Source organism: Poecilia mexicana, unplaced genomic scaffold, assembly GCF_051168715.1.
Source record: "Poecilia mexicana isolate PSO_F unplaced genomic scaffold, ASM5116871v1 scaffold_11, whole genome shotgun sequence".
Classification (NCBI taxonomy): Eukaryota; Metazoa; Chordata; class Actinopteri; order Cyprinodontiformes; family Poeciliidae; genus Poecilia; species Poecilia mexicana.
This window is the reverse complement of record NW_028263380.1, coordinates 20,856,462-20,880,066: the sequence shown is the minus strand read 5'-3', so window position 1 is coordinate 20,880,066 and position 23,605 is coordinate 20,856,462. Positions and strand designations below refer to the sequence as shown.

General features: G+C 38.0%; 3 protein-coding genes across 5 annotated transcripts; 2 read left to right on the top strand and 1 right to left on the bottom strand.

Annotated features, from left to right (window-relative positions):
- Nucleotides 1-74: 74 nt before the first annotated feature.
- Nucleotides 75-23,605, bottom strand: bop1 (BOP1 ribosomal biogenesis factor). 3 transcript variants are annotated; one of them, XM_088009842.1, is made up of 18 exons: nucleotides 23,515-23,605; nucleotides 22,112-22,287; nucleotides 9,180-9,390; nucleotides 8,090-8,272; nucleotides 7,423-7,509; nucleotides 6,905-7,059; nucleotides 6,708-6,825; nucleotides 5,868-5,969; nucleotides 5,581-5,793; nucleotides 4,959-5,120; nucleotides 4,800-4,880; nucleotides 4,035-4,104; nucleotides 3,492-3,624; nucleotides 2,687-2,870; nucleotides 1,865-2,156; nucleotides 1,706-1,790; nucleotides 456-563; nucleotides 75-379 (listed from the first exon to the last, which is right to left on the bottom strand). In XM_088009842.1, the coding sequence occupies exons 3-18, from the start codon at nucleotides 9,294-9,296 to the stop codon at nucleotides 226-228; spliced, it is 2,244 nt and encodes a 747-aa protein (XP_087865968.1). In that variant the 5' UTR covers nucleotides 9,297-9,390; nucleotides 22,112-22,287; nucleotides 23,515-23,605; the 3' UTR covers nucleotides 75-225. The 3 variants fall into 3 exon arrangements, with proteins under 3 accessions (XP_087865968.1, XP_014839682.2, XP_087865969.1); XM_014984196.2 differs by lacking the exon at nucleotides 23,515-23,605 and adding an exon at nucleotides 23,077-23,168; XM_088009843.1 differs by lacking the exon at nucleotides 23,515-23,605 and adding an exon at nucleotides 22,831-22,922.
- Nucleotides 12,025-18,805, top strand: LOC148156514 (uncharacterized). The gene is made up of 2 exons (XM_088009857.1): nucleotides 12,025-12,259; nucleotides 14,801-18,805. Exons 1-2 carry the CDS (start codon nucleotides 12,130-12,132, stop codon nucleotides 16,180-16,182), a joined length of 1,512 nt encoding a protein of 503 aa, XP_087865983.1. The 5' UTR covers nucleotides 12,025-12,129; the 3' UTR covers nucleotides 16,183-18,805.
- LOC106916115 (uncharacterized) lies at nucleotides 20,355-23,529 on the top strand. The gene is made up of 2 exons (XM_014984165.2): nucleotides 20,355-20,579; nucleotides 22,145-23,529. The coding sequence occupies exons 1-2, from the start codon at nucleotides 20,468-20,470 to the stop codon at nucleotides 22,945-22,947; spliced, it is 915 nt and encodes a 304-aa protein (XP_014839651.2). The 5' UTR covers nucleotides 20,355-20,467; the 3' UTR covers nucleotides 22,948-23,529.

Below are 23,605 nucleotides of genomic sequence, written 5' to 3'. Positions count from 1 at the left end.
TTAAACCCCACTGAATCTGTTTTGGTGGTTCAAAACAGATTTTTCTGCAGATTAAAACAACTGAACATGAAGAGTAAGAATGTTATATTTTATTGAGTACAAACGAACACAAAAACTACAGGAAAGGACCTCCTGACTGCTGTATCCTAGCAACCAGTTAGATCTGGTTGCTAGGATACAAGTAGGGCGGAAGAGATCCCTGCCTCTGAAATAAAGGGCCGGTTCTCAGGTGAAGAGTCTGATGGTGGCGTCGGCGCCGGACGAGAACACCCAGGGCTGTGTGGGGTGAAAGGTCACGTCCAGGACGCCAAGGTCATGCGTGATCACATGACCCCGGAGAACTTTGACTGGGACAATCAGCGGGTTCTGCAGCAGATCGCTGAAAGAGAAAAGAAAAGCTGAAACATATTGATCTTTAAACAGGTGTGTGGCATGTGAGCAGGCGGAGGCGTTACTTGTAGACGGTTCCATGGCAGACGATGACCGATCCGTCGTCTGATGCCGAGGCGAACAGCGGGTAACCTCTGTGGTACGCCACACTCCTCACCGCCTTCTTGTGATGCCTGACGGGCAGGAAGAAACCGAAGCGCTCAGTATATATAAAAACACCAAAACAAAATATAAAACCTACAATTAAACCATTCAGTCAAACTTCTATTTATATACATGAATTCCTTACGCACGGGAATACATTTCAAATGTTTTATATCTGATAATTCAGATAAACTTAAATAACTTAAAGTTAAATAAACCCAAAATGTTTATAATTAGAGCTGTGCTAATATTTATTCTAGTAACAGACTATTCAATCGGTTTTTTTTTTATAACTAATTTGGTAATTAGACATTCTGCTGATTTTTTATTTAACATACTTCAACTTATGCAACATTAGAAATGCATAAAAGTGCAAATAAATGTTCAATTTCCTTTGAAATTAAACCAAAAACATTTTATTGCCTAAATAGCAATAATGTATCAGAAGTTTGTTTTTAAAATAGAGAATAAATATACATAAGATAAAATGGAAAGATAAAAGCAAACAAGCATTTAAAAAAATACATTAAGCCTCTGTGTATTAATTATTCATACACAGAAGCATAAAGCATATTTTAAATGCTTGTTTGCTTTGTATATTTATTCTGAATTTTTATATATTTATTTTTTAAGCTCTACTAATATTGAGTTAAACACAAAAATACCAATGCGATTGTCTTACGATGTATCTGTGTGCAAATCATAATAAATTGTATTTTATTCTGATCCTTTATTGTACGATTGGTCATTTGTGGAAAAAGATGCATCTGCATCTTTTTTCCTTTTTTTCCTAAAAAAAAGGAAAAAAAGAGTGACTCAATGTCATGTAATTTACTGTTAGAAAACTAGAATCATGGATGATTCTAGTTTTCTGAATCAATGTATGATTCAGCTGGAATTATTTTTTATAAAGTGTCTTCAGACGACATTTGTTGTGAACTGGTGCTGCATAAATAAAATGAACTGAACTGAAAGTACTAGTAAAACTTTCTGAAAACATAACTATCACAAACAAAAACCTGAAATGTGTCAGTGTGTTCAATTCATTTTTAATTCTGAGCTAAAGTAATATTATATATAGTTAACTAACAAGTCCCTTAAAATGAAAAACCTTAAATTATTGAGATGAATTTGTTCATTAATGCCTAGATCATTAGCGATAATAACGTACCGCAGCATCTTGTACGGTTTGGTTGAAAGGTCGAGGTCGAACCAGCTCAGTCTGCAGTCGTAGCTCCCACAGATCACATGATCACCTGCAGACAGACAGGTGAGACTCAGGCTCTGCCCCCAGCAGTGACACTGGACTGAACAGAACCTGTCCACCTACCTCCAGAGTGAACGGCGATGCTGGAGATCCACTTGGAGTTGGCCTGGAGCTTCTTGGTCATTTCCTGCTTCACCAGGTTGTAGATCCGGACCGACCGCTGCGTCGCCACGAAGAAGTAGGGCCTGATGGGGTGGAAGGACACAGCCTGGACCAGGCCTTTGTTCCTCCTGAAGGGGTTCTGGCTCCGCCGACGGCTCAGCTGGTGGATGAACACCTGCATGTGGCTGGAGTGGTCCGGCATCACCGACGCCAGGTAGTCTCCTTTGCTGTGCCACGTCACCTGGTGGACCGGCTGAGGAGACGCATTCTCTCCGTTAGTTCCCTTTAAAGCTGCAGTATGCGACTTTTATCTAAAAATGTTGTTTTTAGATAAAACATTTCTATGTTGTTTATCTAAAAACATAGATAACATGTTTATCTATGTTGTTTTAGATAACATTATCTAAAAATGTTGTTTTTACATATTTGTTGAAAATGTCAGTATGTTGTCAGTTTAATATGACGCAGACCAAAAACAACCAATCAGAGCCAGGAGGCGGGTCTAGGCGCTGTCAATCACGCTCATGTACTCGGTACTTAATGTGAAGAAACAACTTGCCATTACAGGAAAACTATATCTGCTGTTATTGGTGGCTATGCTAACTAGCTTTAGCATTCATAGGAGTGCTAAGACCCACCTCCTGGCTCTGATTGGCTGTTGGAGAATGCACAGGAGCTTGATTTTTTTCGCAGACCATCAATCTCAAACCACACTGTCATCACAATGTTACATACTGCAGCTTTGAATCATGGCTTTAAATCTATTCATGGGAATCATCTCACCTTGGGATGTTGGATTTTGAGGCGGATGCCCTGATTTAGCTCCTCCCCCTCCGTTTCTGACCAAACTACAGGCTGAGACCCTTCAGAGGGCCCTTCCTCCTGCTGGGCAGAGAGAAGCCTCTCTGACGCTGAGATGACCTGTTTATCGGCCAGAGCTGGAGACAAGATCAACACCGCAGAGTCCCTAAAAGAACCAACAAGAACAAGATGTGAGACATAGGGCTGGACAATAAATCAATAACAAAATATGTTGTTATACGCAATGTCTGATAGAATATTCAATAATTTCACTGATTTCAATCCAGAAACGCAAAGCATTCTGGGGGATGTAGGCAGAGGAAAGGTTTTAGCTGCTTAACCTCTCACTGCCAGCTCAGCGCAAAGTTGGTGAAATCAACTGACTCTCTCTCTCTGTGGTTACCTAGCAACTCACTCATTCTATGGTTACCTAGCAACTCACTCATTCTATGGTTACCTAGCAACTCACTCATTCTATGGTTACCTAGCAACAGTCTGCTGAGTAACTGGCGCAGCAGCAGTTTAAGGTTTCACCACCGTGCCTCAAAACTGCTTAAAAATAAACAACGTTGTGGAGTGAAAACTGGATAAAACAGGAAAGGTCACATCAATAGTTTGTCAGTATTTCAGATATTTAAAACAAAAAAACTAATCAATAACTATCAATATCAACTGACATGAAGCGCTTGTGTCGTGCTACATTTTTTCAGCCAAATTATCCAGTTCTTGTGAGACGCGTAGGGGATCAGACGGAGCGTCTTTACGCTCTGAAAACAGAGACGCTTACACAGTGACAGCCACGAGGCAGAGCGACGGGTTCGGGTTCCAGGCAACGCTCTTCACGGCTCCGCCCACCTGGACCGTCTTCAGGCAGCGAGACGAACACACCTCCCACAGCCGGACCGAGCCGTCGTCACTGCCTGCAGACACAGCAAACGACTGATTTTATTCAAGAATATATTGTTCAGTCAGCATGCACATTTTCATTTTACTAGGCTCGTCATTAAAAAGTGATGGATTTTACCAAAAGTTTGCATCACTTAATGTCAGAATACTTTAAAGTTTTGTCTGGTGAGGGTGAACTTAGATAACTGTATGTTCGTATGTTTGAGAGAAATCTTTTATATTTTAACCTAAAACTTGGACGTCATTTGGTGTGACTATTTGCCTTATTACTGTTTTATTTCTGTCACATTTTATTGTCTGTTCTACACAAATGAAATGAAATAAATACAAATGCATCAAAATCCAAACAATAGCACGTTACAGACAACATTAAGGCTTTAATAATTAATGCTGTATGATTTTGTTTGACAGGAGGAGTTGTTACCTGAAACGAGCCACTGTCCTGATGGCGACACGCTGATGGAGCGAACCAGGCCGCTGTGACCTCGATACACCTGGACACAGAAACATGCCAAGGTAAAGATTGAAACGAGGCCTGCAGTTATCGATTATTCTACTGGTTATTCTGACGATTAACTGGTTTGTCGGATAAAAACAATTGGACCACTTTGCTGATTTTTAATGCAATATTAGAAATACATTTAAAAATCTAAATTCAATTCTTTTTTTAAATAAAAAAATATTTTACTGCCTAAATGCAACAAAGCATTAATTTAGTGAATGCTTGATAACTTGTAGCAAATTATGAATCTGCAGCTAAAAAATATACTTCTAATATCAAAATGAGAAAAGTTGACTTATCAATACATTATAGATGATCTGTAGATTATTTTTGGATTAAATGATTAATTATTGGGCAGCAAAAGGTGATTAATAGGATTTTTAATCGCAAAATTTGAACCAGATGAAGCTAAAACTGCTACTTGAGGAGTTTTGGGTAGAGAACATATTTATACACAAATAAGTTTTTTTATTTTAAATGAATAAAGTTTATATTTTTGTACATTTTTTGGTTGGTTACTGCTTAAAGTTAGTTGTTTTTTCAACAATAGCCTTTTTTTTTAATCGCCTGTTAATGACTAATCAGTCACTAAATTAATAGATGATCATTTCAATAATCGATTAATCGATTCCGCCGAAGTTGAAAGCATCTAATTTTTGCATCTTTTACGTTTTGTTTTTATTTTACCAGAGCCTGGGTTGTTGGAAACGGCTGCAGGTCCTTTGGTTTGGGAAGTTTGGGGATCAGATCTTCTGGGTTGACGTTCACCTGCAGGAAGACGGGGAATCGTTAGTGCCACAAACCGGCTCCACCTGCTGGACGGAGGAGTAACGAACAGGTGGTCACCCTCATCTTCCTCTGCCGGGGACACAGGTAGAGGTCGAGGCAGCGCTCAAACCTCTCGTGGATGAACCGAGAGAACGCTGGAACCTGACGGAGGCTGGGATACTTTTTGGGGATGAAGGGCAGCTTGCGGTCAGACGGGTCCTGCTGCTCCCAGAGAGCTTTCTGTGAATGGAGAGAGGAAGAAACAGACACGAGTCAGGATCATTTATACAGGACAATTCAGAAACAAACAAACATCACATTTTGGCAAACGCCATAGTCAAAATCGTCAAATATGTTGGTCAATGTTCCTCTTACTACTAATCAAAAGCAACTGAACAGGAGAATTTTTAGTAGAGATCTAAAGGGTCTCAGTGTTTCGGCTGTTTTGCAGTTTTCTGGAAGTTTGTTCCAGATTTGTGGTGCATAGAAGCTGAATGCTGCTTCTCTACGTTTGGTTCTGGGGATGCAAAGCAGAACCAGAAGACCTGAGGGGTCTGGAAGGTTGCTATGACAACAGTATTTTATAGTCTAATCTCTGAGCTACAGGGAGCCAGTGTAGAACTGGGTGATGTGCTCTAACTTCCGGTTTGGGATTAACTGATTTATTGCTTATTGCCGTTGGTCTTAGCAGGAGACCAACCTCCTCGTCTGTGAACATGAACTCCGGCGGAGGGTTGTAGGATTCCTCGTGACCCGGCAGAGGGATCTTAGGAGCCGGCAGGTGCATCTTGTGTTTGGCCAGAATGGACGAGTCCTCATTGGCCCACAGGTCGTAGAATCGCCCCCTGCTGTCGTCCTGGACCCGCCGAGGTTTGATCCAACCCATTTTGATGGCGTGAACCAGTTTGGAGACCTGCAGGAAGGTGAATTCAAACATTTTAGAGACGTGAGAGGCTGATAAAGTATTCGTGTATTGGTGGTTTTTACCTTCTCCTTTTCGATGAGTGAAGGGATGAAGCTGCGCTTATCTGCAGGTCTGTTTGTGACTGGATGAATCATGACGTCATTACTGAAGAACTCCACTGTGGGCTGAGGACGAAGCAGAGCTGAGAGTCAGCAGAAATATCACAAAACTGTTATCTTGTTTCTTGTAAAACTTAGATTATGTAAGTGTATTACAAGACCTGTTGAAGAAGTTCATAATTATTCTGATGCTGTATTATTATTATTATTATTATTATTATTATTGTTATGGGTCAGGAAAGTTCCTTGTCCTGTTGTGAAAGTCAATTTGTAATTATTTTGTTTTTATTTGTTGGATGTTTAGCTCTGTAAAGTGAACAGACATGTTAATATGTTTTCTTTTATGAGTTTACAGTGTTAGCTGGAGTTCCTTGGAGATTTGTTTTAGAACAACAAACAGGAAATTTTCTGCTGCTTTGATTTTCTGCTGCTTCATGAATGACAAAACGAAGGTTTAATGATCTTGTGTTCGTTCTTCATTTTGTCTTCTAGCCATTGACAGGAATTTAAATATTGTTTTTCTACTTCTTTACTTGTTTTAGCATTGTGTTTTTTTCATTTTTAACTTGTGTATAAAAAAGTTAAAGCTTTCAATATCAGGTTTTTTATTACATATTTCTGATAATTACTGTCAGTAAGTGATACATTTCATTAAACTGAGATAAACTCACTTCTTCCTCCTCTTTTACAAACAGAAAAGTTTTGGTAAGCTAATTATTTTGTTATTGGATGTGTTTGCACATGCTTCCTCTTGTCCTACTTGTTTGAGTAGTTTTAAAATTTGAAGTAAACAAACATCAATACCTCGTACTCATTGAAGTTAACGTCTCCAAACTGTCCTTTTTGCAGACGGTTCACCAACTCGATCTGCTCCTCCGACAGCACGATGTCGCTCGCCGTCTTCTTGTCGTGAACAGTTTTCCTGTTTAGAAAAGCATCATCATGACTTCCTGTCTGAAACTACGAGGAAAACAGACAGTTTTCATCCTTCCTGTTCCTACCAGTAGTCGGGATTCTCCATTTTGTCCAAGAAGTCATCAAGCTCGTCCTTGTTCCTGATCGGCTTGAAGATCTTCTTCCCGTCTAAATCGTAGCCGACGTGAGGGAAGTCTTTGTACCACTCCATGGGGATGTTTCCCACCGTGTTCCTGATGTCCTGCAGGACGATTCACAGCGTTCACACACTTTTCCCACAGTAAAACACAAACACGTTTCAAGCATTTTCAAGATGAGTTTTCAAAATTTTCCAGCACTACACTTTGGAAATAAAAAAACAAATAAATACATTAAAGATGACAATTTCAATTCATCATTATGTGACACCATAAATAATTGTTAACGTATGTCAGTTTATATGCAATAAAACTGCTTTAATGTGTTTAAAAAAGTGTAGTTCAGATCTGATAATAAAAAAGTTGCATTAACTTGAGAGTATGTAGCAGATTATGAATGAACCGTCTGAGAAAACAAAAACACTCGAGATCACAGAGAGCGTCTGATTTTCAAAAACTCGTCCCACCTCCTCGTCTGACGTGTCATGGTCGTATTCGTCTTCCTTCTTCACTTCATCTCCTCCTTCCTTCTTCTTGCTCTTTTTCACAGTCGACTGAAAAGTACCACAGCAGCCAATCAGGTGAGCTGAACAGGTGAGTCTCTACCAGCCAATCAGCAATCAGGTTCATCAGGGGTCTGAAACATTTACAATCTAAAGAGCAAAATTTCCCCTTAGTTCTACTAACAAACTCCTTTAGAGCTGCTAATGTGATATAATCTGTTTAGGCTATTTTCAAGTAATATAATGGTCAATAACCACCATTTAAATTTTTTTTTCAATATATAGTTTCCACTGTAATATGAAAAATAGTTCTAAAAATGACACTTGGTAACGTAATTAGTCAATGAATAAACAGCTAAAAACGGCATTTTTTAAAACTGTACCTAATATTTAAAAACATTATTTGTTTTCTACACTACGTGCAAAACACACACAATCTCACCAAGTAATTTTATCTAATTTCTAGAGTAAATATTTTAGCTCACTTGAAATAAGACAAAACTAACAACTTTTCAGTAGATATAGAGGTTTGTTTAAACTAAACAATTCCTTATTATTGATGAAAATGTACAAGTTTTACTAATAAGACATTTTTCCCATAAGTTAATTTATCTGCCAAAGGAATTAGTACTTTTTCATTCTGGTCCTGTTCATCCTCCTCATCCTCATCATCATCATCAGATCCTCCATCGTCTCCCTCCTCTTCCTCTTCGTCAGGGTCACTCCCAGAATCCTCCAGGCCTGAGTAGACGCTCTCCTCGCTGTCTGATAAATCTTCATCTTCTTCCAAAGATTTGTTGTTCAAATTGAAGAGCTGAGGAGCAAAAGGACATTTAACACCAAACTCCAAGACGAAATGTAGTAAACATCTTAAAGGGTCAGACATGTTAAAAAAGCACCAAGAAACCCTAAAATCCCCCCCTTTTTTCCCCCAGATCAGTGAAAGCAACATATTTACTACAAAGCTAATAATGAAGGAAGATGTTTTAAAGTAACATTTTAGTATCAAGGCAGTTTTAAAAATAAAGCCAGAAGTGAGAAGATATTGAAATAAAAACTATTTTCAGCAAAAAGTCTGTGGTTCCTTCAGGCTGCAGCAGAGCAAGAGAGAGCAAGACTTAACAGATAACATGAAAGCTACATTAGAGTTGCTTTGTTTTATCCTTTTGAGGTTTCAATCTGTCGTAGATAGTTACTCTGTTCTTAAACTGCTTTTATATAAAATACTTTTTTTTACTCAGTCTTACTGGAGGGATATTTGTGTGTACATGTAGACAGTGCTGCTCAAATCAACAATGTTGTATAAAGTTGTTGTTTGCAGGTGATTTCATGTTATGCTTAATTAGAGAACAGGTTATATTTAGCATTACAGATGTTGTGCATTTTATTTGTAAGGTGTCCAAAACTGTTTTATTTGATGTTGGGGAATAAACTTTTACGTGGGCTGTCATCTCTTACAGCAGTTTCCCGGTATAACTTTAATAAACTCTGTTCGGTTAAAGGTCACGGCCCGGTCTGCAGCTCGTAAAGGATTAAATATGATCCTTTAAGAGATTTGATCAGAACAGAAAACTGTCTCCTTTTCTTCAACCTCAAACAATCCCTCAACTGTTTTGCTTCGCCTTCTGTGTTAGCATATGCTAACAGCTAGCCACCGGGTCCTGACCAGTTCACCCAGTTCGCCTCCTCTTCCTCCGGCTGCCTGTCAGTGAGAGTCTCACCTGATCCTCCTCCTCCTCCTCGTCGTCCTGTTTACTCCTCTTTTTGTTCGTTTTCTCCGTTTTCTTCATCCCGGCTCTCTGTTCGGCTTTCTGCACGTTTCCTCTGCTCGCCTCCATTGAACCACGTGGGAAACCTCCGGGTTCAGAGGTTACGCGGCGGAAGTCGAAGAATGGTTTATTTCTGGCGCCACCCTCTGGTCAGATGCAGGAACTGAACGGAAAAGCTCAAAATACTAAAAATAGATCTTGAAAAATAAATCTATTTCACTATTAAGTTTTAATTTAAGAAACCGTGTTCGTCTAACGAGGGATGAAGAGTCGAATTATGATAATTTAGTTCATATAATTTATTTTATTCATAAATACAGTTTCCTGAAAATTACATCATCAACATTTTAAAATTAATTTAAGTGCTTAAACATTACAACACAAAAACCCAATTTTGTACCAGATATGTTAATATCTTAAGCTAAGATTTAACATTTCTTTGGTATTTTCAATATTTGCTGCTTTATTTTCATCACACTATGCAGTTTTATGTGACTATTCATGGATTTAAAAAAAGAAGAAGAAAATAAGTTTTGGACCTCAAGAAGCAGATTCATTACTTTTATCATGCTGTGAAACTTTTTCTCTGCTAGTTCTCACTAGGTGTATATAAATTTTGTGTAATGTATGACAAAGTCCATGTCGAGATCAAAAATTCTTCAAAAATTCCAGATTCTGGAATCAAAACAATGGTTAAAAAATAAATCAACTACCTGGTCAAATAATTACATGAAATAACCTATTTTAACTTCTCAAGATTTAGTAAATTCAACTTACTCTTTTCAGATGACTGAATCATTTATAACTGTTAAGATCATTACTCAGAGAAAAGTAGTATTTGTTTTCAAACCAAATAAAACTAAATGCAGATAAACTAAAGTGTTAAGTGGACCAGAAAGCATACTTGCAAAAATTTAAAGTAAAAAGTCATTTTTGCTGATTTTTTCTTATTAATCTGATATTTGAAAAGCTATATTAAACATACTAATATATGATGTAATAAAGATGTCATTTTACTGAATTGATCTTGCACTAAAACCTTATTAAGCAACGCTTTTACTACAAGTACTTATGTAGATATGTATGCAATAATTTAATGTCAGGTTTAGCTGTAGATCTTACTTACAGTTCGTTATTAACCCTCTATGGCATACCGTTGCCCTCAGGCAACAAACCACAAATCTGTCCCTCACGTTGCTCCTTTGTGTTATTTTTGGGGTTTGATGATTTAAAATACCTCCAGACACATTTCTGTCCAAATAAAATAGGTATTGAGGTCCATGTGACCTTTTATTTAGAAGAGCAGCAGTCCTTTTCATGAAGCGAAGGTGCATGCTACACCTTGCCTCCTACCTGTAAGTTATACATCACTTTTCTTCATGTTTAAATTTGGGACACTCTAACTAAAAATATTTTCATATCTGTGAATATGTAAAGAAGCATTATAGATCATTTCAAGACAATTTTTTAAATTATTTATATGCAAAAACTGTGTTTTTTTGTTTGTTGCCTCAGGGCAACATTGTGCAGTTAGGGCCCTTTTGCTCAGACAATATTATTCTAATGTGATGATATTCAATTGATTACAAAATAATTATCAGAGCCAATTTTTTTACTTTATTATTGACTAACAGCAACAGGAGATGGATGCAAGGTCATTTCATGGACAAAATGTGCATGGTTCATAAACTGGGGTCATTTCCAATGAAAACATGAAGATCCATTGTAAAACCATTATTTCATTGTTTGTTTATCCTCAAAACTGACTTCAGTCCCAAAGGGTGAAGAGCTGGTCATCAATGAACAAATGGCCCCATTCCAAGGCAGGTAAAGACTGAAGCAATACCTGCCAAACCCAAAAATATGGGTTTGCAGGGAACTTCATATGGCTGGTGCAGATGGTGTTCCTTACAACCTATACAGAGCGAGTTGTGCAACCACCAAATCTACCAGATATGGGAGCTGATGAAAATATTATCCTGTGCTTGGCTCAAATTCTAACAAAGAATCAGAACTACAAACTTTTATAAAAAGAACCTGCAGCCCTAACTATAGTGACTGATGTGAATCTGGTCACTACAACCCATAGATAATCAGATAAACAGGTGGTGATTCCCAGGTACGCCAATAATCAAGTGTCAAAAATGTGATATACACTTTTTTCACATCAGCAAGCAATTCCTTCCTGATGTTTAACATATAATGGGGAAAAAGACTAATTTCAACATCCTTAGTGATTCTAACTCTGCCAAACATACACATGTACAAACACACAAATGCTCGTTTTAGTAATTTGCTCAAATGTACCATTCATTAATGAAAGTTAGTCGTTTATTTTATATTTGGTGAGTTGGAACCATGTCTGATTTATTTTTGTCAAAAAAAGTGTTTTTATGAATATAGTTTTTGTTTGATTTGTATTTAATTTCTCATAATCACTGTAGAAAACTTTGCATTTTAGACCCCTTGTAGCACAATGTTGCCCTGAGGCAACAAACCCAAATCCGGTTCCGGGAGGCATCAGGGTCCAATTTTATGATTGATATGTAATTAAGGGCCAATAAGCTCCCATAAAATGCAGGAAAATATTTTTTCCCCAAAAAAACAAAAAGTCATGCCATAGAGGGTTAAGGTTTATGTTAAAAATATTGATTATTGCTTATTTCTTCCTAACAAATTTCGCAAGGAGGTTTTCAAATGAAGTAGGGAGCAATAATTAAATTCAGAGACCGTTTTCGCTTCCCCTCTCCAGATAAACGTGAAGCGGAACGAAAGGTTGGGTTCCAGTTTTCCCCCGGAGCGCCATATTGAGACAACAAGTCATTAATAGCAGCGTAATAGATCGGATTCCCGTTTGTGAGTAGAATTAGATCATTTTAGCCGTAGAATGACGCTAATGTGAATGTTTACAACAACATGTTCAGTTCGACCTCTTAAAGAGTTCATAAAAGCGACCGAAGAAGAAGAAATGGATTCAGATCACAGGCTGCTGGATCTGAACCACACACCTCAAATAACCCGACATGGAGCAGGTTTGTAACACCATCGGGATTAACAGATTTGATAAAACCGTTTTAAACGCACTTTGTAGGTTGGTGTGTTTATTTATAGATTATTATTATAGTGATAAAATAAATAGTGGAGTGAATGACAGCAGACACAGAAGAGAATAGAAATAGAGAAATGCTTCACTTTTCCTCAGTTTGGAAACTCTACTTTTTACTTAAGTACAATTTTTGGGTACTCTACCCACTTCTAACATATATTAAAAACAGGATAAAAGAAATGTTAATTTTTAAAAAGATGTAAACACTTATTGAGTTTGTTGGGAGCTGTGATGGTTAGAATCAAACACCTGCTATTGTGGAGAAAATATTCAGTTTGTTTAACTTGGAAGATTAACATGGTTTAAAACATCAGGTCTCACTCCAGATGTCAGTTTGCTTTTCTTCTAGTTTTTGTTTCGCTGAGAAATTGAATTATGCAGCTTGAGGAGGTTGAATATTTATTTCTAATTTTAGAAAAAAGCTCATTTTCTGAGAGTCATGTGAAAAAGATTGTAAAATTGATAAAAGTAATTTTATACAACTTCAGAATGATTCGAAATCGTTTGCCATTTCCTGCTGCTGATGTTTTTATCCAGGCTGTGATTGTGTCTGAACCGAGTTATTGCGTAACCTCCTGGTCACAAGCAGCAGCCGCTGTAATCGAACTACTGAGAATGAAATGGAGATTTGAAGATTCTAGATAGAAAACTAATTCAAACTAAATTAAAGACGTGATTAGTGACATCATTTTATTTAGAGTCCTTATGTCTCCCACCTGCAGTGGGTCAAACACACAGCCGTCCTTCCTGATGAGCTAATTGTTGTAAAAATGATTACCTGCATCTTATTCATCTAGATCAGGGGTCCCCAAACATTTTGCTGTGAGGGCTACATAACTTTCCCTTCTCTGGTGGGGGGCTGGAGTCAGTTTGTAACAGAAAAAGTGACGATTGCAGGAGTGCCTAAATGTAAAAATTTCTTGTTTTCCAGAAAGCACAACCAAATAACCCTCTCTGGGTTCTTCACAGAAAACAACACTATTTATGAAATAAACACCGTATTTTCTGGACTATAAGCCGCAGATATCTCTGCTGCTCCAGGTTTTCTACAGCAATGCAGCAGCAGCAGAGGGGGGCGGACACCCAAAGTTTGAGTCATAACAGGTCAATTGAATATCACATTTATTACGGTTGAAAAAGAAAAATTTGCAAAGTTTAAATTTAACTGAACTGATTACGGAAGTTTCTGAACTGTAACAGTAAAAAGTGCTGATCCTTCGTGTCTGCTACTAGCATGTGCTAAATGAAAATGGGCGCTTTCTTCTTCTTTAGATTTCAAAGGCAGCTTGCATCAATTATTGTTGCACTACTGCCATCTACTGGATCCTAATGTCTATACCTCAAATCCCAGTATTATTTAAAAAAACGAAAAATCTTATTTTCCCCCTCAATGCCATTTAACTGATCAACAACATTCTCAAATTCCAATTCCCTATTAAAACCCAATTCCGTTTTAATGGGGACTTTCTTCTTTTATTTCCAACTTTGACTTCCAATCATTAACTTCCTGCTAAAGAGCCCCCTGGTGGTTGAAGAAAAATCCACATATAAGCTGCACTGGGCTATAAGCTGCAAGGTTCAAAGCGGCTTAGGAAAAAAGTAGCGGCTTATAGTCCGGGAAATACAGTATATGAAAAAAAATCTAAATGCTCTCTGGTATTGTTCAGGGGGCCGGACCAAATGTGGAGGCTGACCGGAGCTGGCCCGCGGGCCGTAGTTTGGGGACCACTGATCTAGGTCATTAAAGTTAAACTTATTTTATTTGGAGTCGCATCAACATTATGAATTTCCTCAAAGTGTCGGTTGTGGCAGTATTATTTTCACTGGCTGATTATTTCACTTATAACAAGATATTTTTGTGGCATCTTTTTCAAAATGTTGCAGTCAAATTTGTTGTTTTTTTAAAAGATTTATTCTTAAAAAAATCTTCAGTCTTACAAAAATGTTAAAATTGATGCAGATAAACTTCACCCGAAAAAAGACAGGATTTTAAACATCGTTAATATTTAAATGAAAACAAGATTCTCAAGTACCTTCTTGAGATGGCACCAATAATACAGATAAAATCATGTCCCGAGGAGGGGTCAAAGGTCAAGCGAAGAATTCCACATTGGTCATTCAATTAACATGAACCGTTTACACAAAATAAGCGAATCCTACAGAACTTCTCAAAATGATTTTTGCAGCAACAGAAAAGGCAAATGTAAGAGTTTGGCGTTAAACACACTTTCATCTTACAGATTCAGCTTTCAAGAGACGTCATGAAACAGGAAGTTAAGTTAGAAAGAGGCTAAAGGTTTTCCAAAACAATGTATCAAAACCCTACTCAGTTCAATACACATACAGCTCACTAGATTAAAATATTAATGAACTGTATGGATAGTAATTAAATCTAAAATTCATATTTTTAATCTGTAGATCACAAAGTATCCTGTAACATTGTTCCTTTGTTTGTCTGCCTGTCCAGATCTTCGACAGCAGAATTTCACAGATCATCAACACAGGAACTGTAATGTGAACCAGGAGAAAGAAGAACTTGTTCAGATTAAAGAAGAATGGGATGAACTGAAACCGCTGCAGATGACAGACAGCAAGAAGCAGCAGGAACTTCTGAATGTAACCGAGAACCAGGTGGCACTACAACATCAGGGGACAAAGAACGAACAGGTGGAACTACAAGTTCTGCAGGTCAAAGAGGAGCACAAGGTGGAACAAGAGACTCCGCACAGATCGCAGAATCATGTGGAGCGAGAGAATCAGCACATAAAACCAGAACCAGAGGAACTGGAAATCCTGCAGGTGAAAGTGGAAGAGATGGAAATGTGTATTAGTCAGGATGAGGAGAAGGTTTCACTGAAGCAGGAGGCTAATTCCTTTGAGGAAAGAGACAGTGTTGCACCAGAACTAATCAGGAATGGACCCGACTCCCAGGACTCTCCAGAAGCTGAGAACCAGAATCAGGAAGGGAGCAATCCTGAAGACTCCGAATCAAGCCGGGACGAGAACCTGTATTCCTGTGAAGTTTGTGATAAATATTTCACACTCAGCAGTTACTTAAATGATCACATGAGAACTCACACAGGTGAGAAGGCGTTCGCCTGTCTGACCTGTGGAAAGACGTTCACTCAGAGATGTAACCTGACCCGTCACATGAGAGCTCACACGGGCGAGCGACCTTATCCATGCGAAGTGTGCGGCAAAGGTTTCAACGACAGTGGGGATTTAACTCGTCACATGAGAACACACACGGGTGAGAAACCGTTCTCGTGTGTGACCTGTGGGAAGGGTTTTACCAGGCAGGTCAGCCTGACCGCTCACATGAGAATACACACGGGTGAGAAGCCTTACCCATGTCTGTCCTGTGGGAAAAGTTTCACTCAAAGCAGCGCCTTAACCGTCCACATGAGAACCCACACGGGTGAAAAGCCGTATCCCTGTGGGGTGTGTGGGAAACGTTTCTCCCGGAGCTGCCACCTAAACGTCCACATGATCACTCACACAGGCGAGACATTCCCGTGTCTCACCTGTGGGAAACATTTCACCCACAACAGTGCCTTAAACGTCCACATGAGGATTCACACAGGTGAGAAGCCGTATCCGTGTGGGCTGTGCAGCAAGTCCTTCTCTCGGAGTAGCCTACTGACTGTTCACATGAGAACGCATTCGGGAGAGAAGCCCTATCCATGCGAAGTGTGTGGGAAGTACTTCTCACGGCGCAGCCACCTGACAGATCACATGAGGACCCACACAGGGGAGAAGCCTTTCTCCTGTCAGACCTGTGGAAAGTGTTTCAGTGGCAGGCATAGTTTGAAGTTTCACATGGGGACTCACACACGAGAAAATGTTTAATCTGAGAAATCATAGAGTTCATTAAGCTGCACTTCTTGGGCACTTATGTAAATAATTGATCTTGAAAGCTTAAAAAGAGTACAAGTTTCAGTTAATTCAAAAGTAAATAATATAACAACTTATATTTATAACTTATTTTATCTTTTAAACATTTAAAAAGAAATATATATATATTTATAGCAAATATACCCATTATGTACACTTTACTTTTTACTAAGGTTTTTTTTAAGTGTGATTATTAATGTTTGATTGTGTGTTATTTGTAGAATAGAGGTGATTGACACTAACTAAAAAGTTAACTCTGCTAACCCTATAGCACTAATCAAACATTTCTGCCAACACTAAAGCACTAGACCAACACGGTATTTAGTCAAAGCTATTGCTAAAACACTAAACTCAATCATGGTGGTACCCACCATGTATTAATGACATGGCATGGAGTATGACGCCCTATAAGAGGTGAAATCTGTCGCTTCACGCCTACCTGTACGGTGGCACTTCAGGGGGAGATTCTTTAGAACAGACATTTCCCCTCATTGTTTCAGTTTAATAGCTGTTAAGTATTGCTAACACTAATGCTGTTGCTGATTTTGCCTAACTGACCGGTCAGAAAGCACACAGCACATCAAGAAGATTTTAAACCATGGAACAGTAATGCATTGTGGGTACAGAAAAACGTAATCACAGGTGGAGAACAGGATGAGTACCAATAAAAAGACTCAAACAATTAATAAATGTGAACGTTTGCGTGTATGGGTTTAACACTTCTGGTTGTTCATGTAAGTCTTGTATTTGTCCGTAAACCTCATTTATTCGTTTGATGTACTGGCTCATTAAAGTTCCTGTAATAAAGAAAGAATGTGAAGATGGGAAACAAAACTGCTGCATAAAGAGTCTTCTAACATTTCAAAATAAGTTCTCAAACTTTATTAAACTAAAAGTTTATAAGAAAGCCAAGTCAATTATCGCTTTGAAATTTAGATGGAAAATTTTATGTAGTGGAAGCCAAGTACGCTAAATGTTTTAAAAATGAGTAAAAACGCTAAATGACTGCGCTAAAAATTAGCTCTGCTAGTAGTGGATTAGCAGACTTTCTAAAGTCCTATGTTGGTTAAATACTCTTACTAAAGGAAATCATCAACCAAGAACTTTTTTTATCTTGGTCCCACATTAAAATTTTGCTAGAATCTTAGAATAGAAATATTCTTTGCTGTTCCACAAAGGGGATATTTCTGTGCAACATCTACAAATTCACAGGCTCACACAACAATTGAATATAAAAACATATACAAAACATAATAAGGAATGAAAAATACTTTGCAGTAAGGGCAAAATTTCAACATAAATACCATGTAGTTATAAAAATTACTCCAGTCCAGACGACTTTTGTGACAGTAAATATTAAAGCCTAACAAAGAGGAAAAAGAAGAAATCTGCTGCTTTTTTCACATCACTGAAAATAAGTTTGCTTCTTATTTTCCATCTGCACAACAGTAATGTTAGAGTTGTCAATGAAAGTATATGAATCGCACTTCAATAAATTAGATGTAGTCAATGTTGGCCATTTTTTCTTATAAAGGTAACATTAAATGACACCAAAGACGGAAAAACAATCTCAAAACTGTCATTCATAGTTCTGATTTTGCAAACAGTCTTTAACTGTTTGATCAAATTAACAATAGCCCAGTTGTGAACATAACATTTTGTCAAAGCCATTTCCCAAGTGATATTAATCCGAGCGAATAATCCATCCATCTCTCCCTTCAAACGCCTCTTTTATTAAATCTTTAAACCCAAACCAAACTAGAGAAACACTCCATTTCTGCAGGGAAGTCATGACAGACTGAAGTATGCCAACAGCCTGGGGAAATGCTCTGCCGCCTGGAAGCACACCCTTTGGTCGGACGAGATAAAATTAAATCTCACCGGCCATAAATGCATTGTTTATGTCTGGAGAAACAGGGGAAAGGCCCCACAGTGAAACAGCTACAATATCTGCAATGGAGGATTCCTGTCATCAACAATAAGAGACCATTAGGAGACAGACACGGGTACAAACATCGCTGAAGAACAACAAATCCAATCTGCCTCCATTTATGTGTACTTACTAAATTTAAGATGGTATAAAGGCTCCATACTGTTAAAAATATTTCCCCATGTTAACCCCATTTGTGACGGGAGTAAACTTTACTCTCTCTGCCACGTTTTCGTCGTGACCAGGCCTAACAGCATTCTGGTCTTCAATTTTTGAAGCTTATGCAGGAGTTTTTAGAGTCACCGTTCATCCATTTCTTTCTTTGGTGCATCAAAAAAACGATGTTTCTCTCACAAAGCCGCCATTGAACTGCATGTCCTGCTCCTCCCTTCTTGCCCATCGGCTCATTCTCCTGAGCTAGAAAAGTCACATCTCCACAGATGGATCTGTGATGTTATGATTTTTTTTTAAATGAAAGAATTAGATACACTCTGACTTAACATGGCGCCCTCTATCCATTTGCTCTTTGGATAGTCACTGTAAAACCCCATGGGGGCTTTGTGTTGTTTTTTCCCCCCATGTCCTGTTTTGAGTGTTTATTTTCTGTGTAAAGTTTAATAAATGTACATTGACAAAAAAAAAAAAAAACCCTGGTGGCTTCAGTGCCATTATTCTCTATGCATTTGGATGCTGTTCCCACTGTAAAACATTTGGGTCACATTTAGTTGTGTCTACCGTTTTCTACTCTTTAAATCAAATACATTTTGCCAGTTTAGATTTTGAACCTAAATGTGAGTTTGTGAAAGAAACTTGCAGCAGTAAGTTGTGTTAAGTTTTTTTTTTAATTAATTTTGTCAAACCTCCAAAAAATTGAACAAACTGGAGTTTTTAGGACAGCACTTAAAACTGAAAGAAGAAAACGACAGGAGTGGGAACTATTTCCCAGAATGCTTAGCGGCATGTTTTTGTATCTGAGATGGAAGTGAGTTACATTGATCTGACTCTGGTGTTTTACTAAAGCAAATGTTTATTTTAATGTCCTGTTCACACTAAATGTTTCTGCAGAGAATATAATAAAATTTATTTTTAGATCAGAAATTTTGTTCATACAATTTGAAACAAGAATTTAAATTATTTAAAGTAAAATAAGTATTTATTTTAACTTGATATTGTAAGTAAAATAAGATAAATGTGGCTCTTTAAAACTCACAATTCAAGGTTAATGAACTTAAAGTTTAGATAATTTGTCTCTTGTTAAATCAACGTCATGAACTTTAATTTCTAAGTTAAAACCAAAACAATTTTCTTGACTTAAATTGCATTTTCAAGGCAGCAGGTGGAATTTCATTTTCAAGTTAAACCAACTTCAAATGTTTTACAGTGCTGCTGGAGAGGTTTTTGCTTTGACATTTGTACTTCCAGACAGTTATGATGCATAACCGTGGTAACATGGTTTTGTTTTCACAACTGCAAGCAGCTGATTAGCATCTCAAAAGCTCAAAGAAAGCGATTTAAATCAGAGCTGCAAAAGCAAACATGATGGATTAAAAGTGTTTTCCAACAACTGATTGTGTTTTGAACGACACGTTACTTTGGAATATCGTCTCTGCGGCCTGAATATTGAGCCGTTAGCATGTTAAAGTCTTCAATCAGAGGCCTCTTCAGAGTCCTTGTAAGACTGACTGTTACCAGAGATCTTCTGCCCACAGCATCACCATGAACAACAACTCTTTCATGATACTTCAATGATAAGATGGTCCTTTACTAATCCTGTGTGAAATTCAGGCATCTTGGCTGTGGCATCCATAAAAGTTAAAAATACACACGGTCCAGTGGTCAAAATTCACATCATTTACTTTTATTAGAAACAACGATTTTTGTATTGGAGACTTTTTGATTTTAGATTTTCAAAAAATGTTTATCAAATGTGTAAAAAAATATAATCTACAGAAATCCAAAAATGCCACACCAAAGCTGATGGTTAGAGCTGAGACAAGGAGGCCGTTTGTGATAATAATCCAAAACTGCAATATTGCAATACCCATATTTACAGCAGCATGCTGAAAACGTCATGCTAGCTTCACCTTAATTTTACCAAAACATTTTGTTATACTTACTCCATTTCCAGTATTGCTAATTTTAAGTTCAAATTAAAGCGGAACTAAAGTTAGTTCACAGTTTCTCCCAGAGCGTCACAGGGAGAAGCACGGGAGATCCAAACAGAGCCTGACAGCGTTAGCTTTGCATCCGAGACTGTCAGGAGGCTCCATCTGTTCTGTTAGGCAAAGCATTTCACTGTTTGCAGTAAAAATGTCTTCAGTTCAGCCTCAGAGAGCGCCAAGTAAGGAGCATGAAACTCCCGCTGAAGAAACATTTCCTGAGTTTAAAGAAATCATCGTCAAGTCCGAAGAGGAGGTCGATGGTAAGCTCAGACTGCTGGACTTCACACCGATAGATGTGGAAAAACACAGTGGCGCTAATTTATTTCGGCTTTTATGAGAATTTGAGCTAATATGGTGGGTTTAGTTTAAAGTCGACACTTCCACAGCTTCATTTAATCAGGTAAATGCGACTTCGGGCCCATTCGCCGCGGTCAAGCCAGCCCCCATTCCCAGAATATACGGCGAAGCCCTCAAACGAGCCAGACGCCACATTGGCTTCGTTGTCCAGTGGACACAATACGTCATCGCGTCCGCCATATTGAGAGTGGCAAAGGTGCTGTTATACTCGATGCAAGCATCCTTGGAAAATATTTTTCTTGTTGTTTTCAAAGAAACGCTAATGTTTACGTTCATATAATTTTGTTCAACCATTTCAAACACAAAAATGTATTAATTCTTCCTCTAGTAATGATTTAGACAAAGTTAACACTCTTCAGTTAAGATACAACTTTTTGGTTAGAATTCAGTTAATGGATAAACGGACATCTCGTGGATACACTAAAAATTAATAATAGAGAACATTAAAATAAATTAAAATATACAAATTAAGATGCAATATAAAATTATGAAAAAATAGATTGAGTGTAATAAGACAATGGAAAGTGTTTACTTTTGTGTATTTGTGCAAAGTAATAAAAATAGTCTTTTTGCAAATAGACTAGTTATGTCTTGATTATAATCATGGAACTTAATTTATTACACCTATTCTGTCTCATAAATATTGAGGATTTGAATCTTATAAACTTTTTATGGTTTCAAGAAAGGGTTAACTCACTAAGCTTGGTCTTAGTGACATCTAGTGGAGAAATAGGAGACTGTTTAGTTGAGTATAATTGTCCCAATGGGCTTTTTTTTTTTTTTTTTTTTTAATGAAAGCCGTTTTTATGGTGACCTGCTACCCTAAACATGCTAATTTTTCTTTGCACAAAATTATTCTTGGATAAAGAGATTTTAGTCTGCTTAGTTCTGCCCATTTTGAGCTTCTTTCAGAATGAGCTGTTTTAGGGGGTCGTGTAACTTTAAATTCAAATAAGCTGCTGCTGACCATGCACCCAAACTCAACATTTACACTTGCATGTGAAAATGTTTGCAAACAGATGCCCAATTATACAACCCGTACATCTTAGACAAGCAGAAGTAGAGCCTCCTGCACAACCAACAAGAATGCAGCAAATGCTTTCTGAATGGTAAATCAACAACAAACGCATGTCTTTTCCAGCAGCCATTGTACAGCACATACAGTGGTAAAACCAGCTGACTAAATGTCCTGGAGCTCAACTTGGGTTGCTAGGTGACATGCCAGGCTCACCTGGGGTTGCTAGGTAACGAGGCCTATCTAACGTGACTTAACAATTGGGACACCAGACATCAAACGATATTAACTTGTGTTGTTCTAAGTGCTTAAGGTGTTATTAGAAGGAGTTGAGAACCAAATGGAATAACAGAAATGTGAAAAATGGGAATTTTGCTTAACAGGTTCCCTTTAAAGTGAAGGCGGCTTTCTTTTACTCACATTTCTAATCTTTTCTTCTTTCTTTTCATCCAGATCTGCCTCAGTATTATGACAGTAAAGACGACCAGCAGCCCTCTCACAAGGAGAAGAAAACCAGTTTGGACGAGGAGGAACCAGAACCTCTTCTGATGAAACGGGACCAAGAGGAAGAAGAGGAGCAGGTGGAGCTGGTGCATCTGGAGATAAAAGAGGAAGAGGAGGAACTCTACATCAGTCAGGATCAAGAGAGCGTTGTGTTCAAGCAGGAGATTGATACTTCAATGATGACTCTTTGCAATAAGGAAAAATCTGCTTCTAAACGTAACCAGGAAGTTCCTGAATCTAAGAAACAGGATCCTGAAGACCCTGGATCCAGAAAAGACGAAGAATCAAATCAAAACAGCTTCCTGAAAACTCACACATTCAAGAATCTGTACTCCTGTAAAATCTGTGGCAAAATTTTCCCTCAAAACAGTCACTTAACGAGACACATGAGAATTCACACAGGCGAGAAGCCGTTTTCATGCGTCACCTGTGGAAAATGCTTCAGTCAGAAAGGTAACTTAGCGTATCACATGAAGGGTCACACCGGCGAGAAGCCCTTCTCGTGCATCACCTGTGGAAAAAGCTTCAGTTTCAAAAGTATTTTACTCATTCATTCAAGAATTCACACAGCTGAGAAGCCCTTCTCATGTCTGACCTGCGGAAAAAGCTTCACCCAGAAAAGCAGTTTGACGTACCACATGCGAGTTCACACGGGTGAGAAGCCGTTCTCTTGCATGTTCTGCGGAAAAACCTTCAGGCAAAGATCGAAATTAACTCGTCACACCAGAATCCACACTGGCGAGAAGGCCTAAGACTGAAGCATCGAGGTGCTTTTGAAACTCAGCTGTTCAGAATCTGGAGTGATTAATGAGTAATCACAGTTAACTACATTTTTCTGATGAAAAAAAAATTAATAGCACTAAAATATTAATTACACTTACTTGTAATGTCTTTCTGCCAAATTTGACCTCCCAGTTTAAAGGGAGGTTCAGTCGGCGAACCAAACAATGCTGATGTTTGATCTTTTTGTCTTCCTCTGCATGGATCTTCATCGACTTCAAAGCAAGTCTGACTTGTGATGTTTTTCCAGTGTACTTTTTTTATATGCAGACTGTTTTTGTTTAAGAATGTTTAGTTTAGAGAATGTGTTGATAAAGTGATTTAAATGTCTGATTTAAAAGTGACTTGGAATAAAAAAAAAAGTCTGTAGGTTTTTACAGAACAAAATGGACTGATTGTGAGTTTTTTCTCACAACAAACATAAAATCCTGGTTGCTAATAGGGACCATTGAAGTTTAAATACATGAAAGCATAACTGACATTTTAATGTGAATGTTTTCCTTCGTGTTCAGTGTTATGAATAGAAAAGGAATAAAAACCTGGTTGATGCCGCATCATTGTTGTCTCTGGAGTTTTTTTAAAGCAAGTGTCGCGGCGTTTTATGTTCCAAAGCCAAAGATTCCAGCAAAG